General features: G+C 41.2%; 1 protein-coding gene across 1 annotated transcript; it reads right to left on the bottom strand.

Moving 5' to 3' along the window:
* Positions 1–202: 202 nt before the first annotated feature.
* LOC130981009 (uncharacterized) lies at positions 203–1,039 on the bottom strand. The gene is made up of 2 exons (XM_057904649.1): positions 445–1,039; positions 203–312 (listed from the first exon to the last, which is right to left on the bottom strand). The coding sequence occupies exons 1-2, from the start codon at positions 1,037–1,039 to the stop codon at positions 203–205; spliced, it is 705 nt and encodes a 234-aa protein (XP_057760632.1).
* Positions 1,040–2,641: the final 1,602 nt, after the last annotated feature.

Genomic DNA, 2,641 nt, shown 5'->3' with positions numbered 1-2,641 from the left:
CTTTTTGGTGGAACACCAAACTTAGCACCTCACATTCACCTTTGAATTCTGTTGGTGTGTAACACCAAACTTAGCTCCTTGCAATGCAGATAAATATACTTAACTCTTTTATTGAATTAACTAAGAAAAGAAGACTACCTTTGGTTGGGTTGCCTCCCAACAAGCGCTTTTTTATCGTCATTAGCTTGACGGTTGTCCCTCTTTAGGGCGGATGATGATCATAGTGCCTTAATCCTTCCCCTCTCACGGTGAGCTTCCTTCCAGTATCATTCTTGATGATTTCCACATGTTCAAGTGAGAGGATTTTGTTCACTGTGTAGTATCCAGAAAAGTGTGAAGATGTCTCTATTGGTTGGTAAGTTAGCATCACTTTATCCCCTGGTGAGAAGTCTTCAGTGGGGATTTTCTTGTTTCTCCATTCTCTTGGCATTTTCTTCTTGGGACTCTCTTCGTTTCCAGGAGATAGTTCAGGTTTTGGGATCTCAATTTTTGGACTGTCCTTGCTATGAATCTTAAATGCTGACTTTGATTGCAGCTTCTCCTCTATTCTTTGAGCTTGTTGTAGCACCTCCACCTCTTCATTTTCTTTCCAGCATGAGCTTGAAAGTGCCTCATCAGGTGCCTCTTTCAAGTTTGGATCTATGGAATCAATCTTCATACACTCTTCCTCTTGGGTGGAGTCTTGCAAATTCTTGAAGACATGGAACACTATATGCTCATCATGCACCCTTAGCATTAATTCTCCTTTTTCGACATCTATTAATGCCCTGGCAGTGGCTAAAAAGGGCCTCCCTAGAATAATGGGAGTGTTGTCATCTTCCTCTATGTCTAGGATGACAAAGTCAACTGGGAGGAAAAATTTGTCCACCTTTACTAATACATTCTCTACAACCCCGAGTGCTTGCTGAATAGATTTATCCGCCATTTGAAGGGCTATCTTTGTAGGTTTCAATTCATGAATCTGAAGCTTCCTCATCAAAGATAAAGGCATCAGATTTATGCTTGCACCAAGATCACAAAATGCTCTCTCAATCATCATGTTGCCTATTGTGCAGGGGATGTGAAAGCTCCCTGGGTCTTTCATCTTCTTTGGCAACTTTTTCTGGATGATGGCACTACACTCTCTGGTCATCACAACCGTTTGTCCCTCTTTCAAGGATCTTTTCTTTGTTAACAATTCCTTCATGAACTTAGCATATAGGGGCATCTGTTCAAGTGCTTCAATGAAGGGGATGTTGATGTGTAGTGTCTTGAATATTTCCAAGAATCTGGAATATTGCTTCTCTTTGTTCTCTTCTTTAAACCTTTGAGGGTATGGGAGCATTGGTTGGTATGCTTTCACTGCCTCCTTCTTAGCTAATTTATCACTTTGTGTATAGGTTTCTTGCTCCTGCTTTTGTTCCTTCACCTCTTCTTTTAAGCCTTCTTTGATGTGCTCTTCCTAAGTAATGGCTTCTGTCTCCACTTTCTTCCCACTTCTCAGGGTGATTGCTTTACACTCCTCCCATTTTATGGCTTTTTTTGTGTCTCTTGGGTTGGGTATCGTATCACTTGGAAGAACATTGGTTGGTCGCTCGGCTTGTTTGGCCAATTGTCCCACTTGTCTCTCAATATTCTTCATGATGACCTCATGTTCCTTGTGTCCCTTAGCTAAGGCTTGAGTGGTTTGAGCAAGTGCTTGCAAGGTTGCTTCCAGACTTGAGATTCTGGCCTCATGATGGTCAATTGGAGGTATGATGGGGGTTAATTGTTGTTGGAAGTTGTTGGGTGGATTAGTGTGGTAATTTTGTGAAGTGGATGTTGGTGCAGAGAAGTTATTTTGGTGAGTTTGTGAATTATGATGGGGTGGTTGATATGTGTTTTGTGTTTTTCTATATTGGTTAGTATTGTTGGCATGGTGATTTTGGTTATTTGTGTTGCGGGTGTGATTGTGGTTGTTGTTCTTTTGCCAATGGTTTTCACCCCACTTTAAATTGGGATGATTCTTCCAAGATGAGTTGTATGTATCACCATGGAATTCATCCTGAGAATTTGAGGTATTCTGCATGTATTGAACTTGTTCTTGTGGTTGTTCAACCGTGATCCCTTCACCTTGGCTCCATTCAAGTGATGGTTGATTTGTTGTGTTCACTGATGCAAGTTGCATACCATCCATTCTCTTTGTTATCATCTCCATTTGTTGTTGGATTTGTTGGTGCATTAACTTGTTTTGTGCCAAGATAGCATTAACACCTTCAAGCTCCATTACACCTTTCTTTGGGGGTGGATTGTGTTGCCTCTCTGATGAGTAATAATATTGATTGGTTGCCACAATCTCAATGAGGTTTTGAGCCTCCTCGGCAGTTTTCATCATGTTGAGTGATCCTCCTGATGAGTAGTCTAGTCCCTTCCTTGCTTCTAAGCTTAAGCCTTCATAGAAGTTTTGGAGCTTAACCCAATCACTAAACATGTCAGGGGGACATTTTCTCATTAGTGCCTTATATCTTTCCCAGGCTTCATACAATGACTCCCCTTCCATTTGCCTAAAAGTCTGAACCTCTGTCTTCAACTTGATGATCTTTTGAGGTGGGTAGAACTTTGCTAGAAATTTGCCCATCACTTCATTCCAATCATTGAGGCTTTCCTTGGGGAATGACTCTAG

Source organism: Arachis stenosperma, chromosome 5, assembly GCF_014773155.1.
Source record: "Arachis stenosperma cultivar V10309 chromosome 5, arast.V10309.gnm1.PFL2, whole genome shotgun sequence".
NCBI classification, from domain to species: domain Eukaryota; kingdom Viridiplantae; phylum Streptophyta; class Magnoliopsida; order Fabales; family Fabaceae; genus Arachis; species Arachis stenosperma.
The sequence above is the reverse complement of the archived record's forward strand: the minus strand, read 5'-3'. Positions and strand labels throughout refer to the sequence as shown.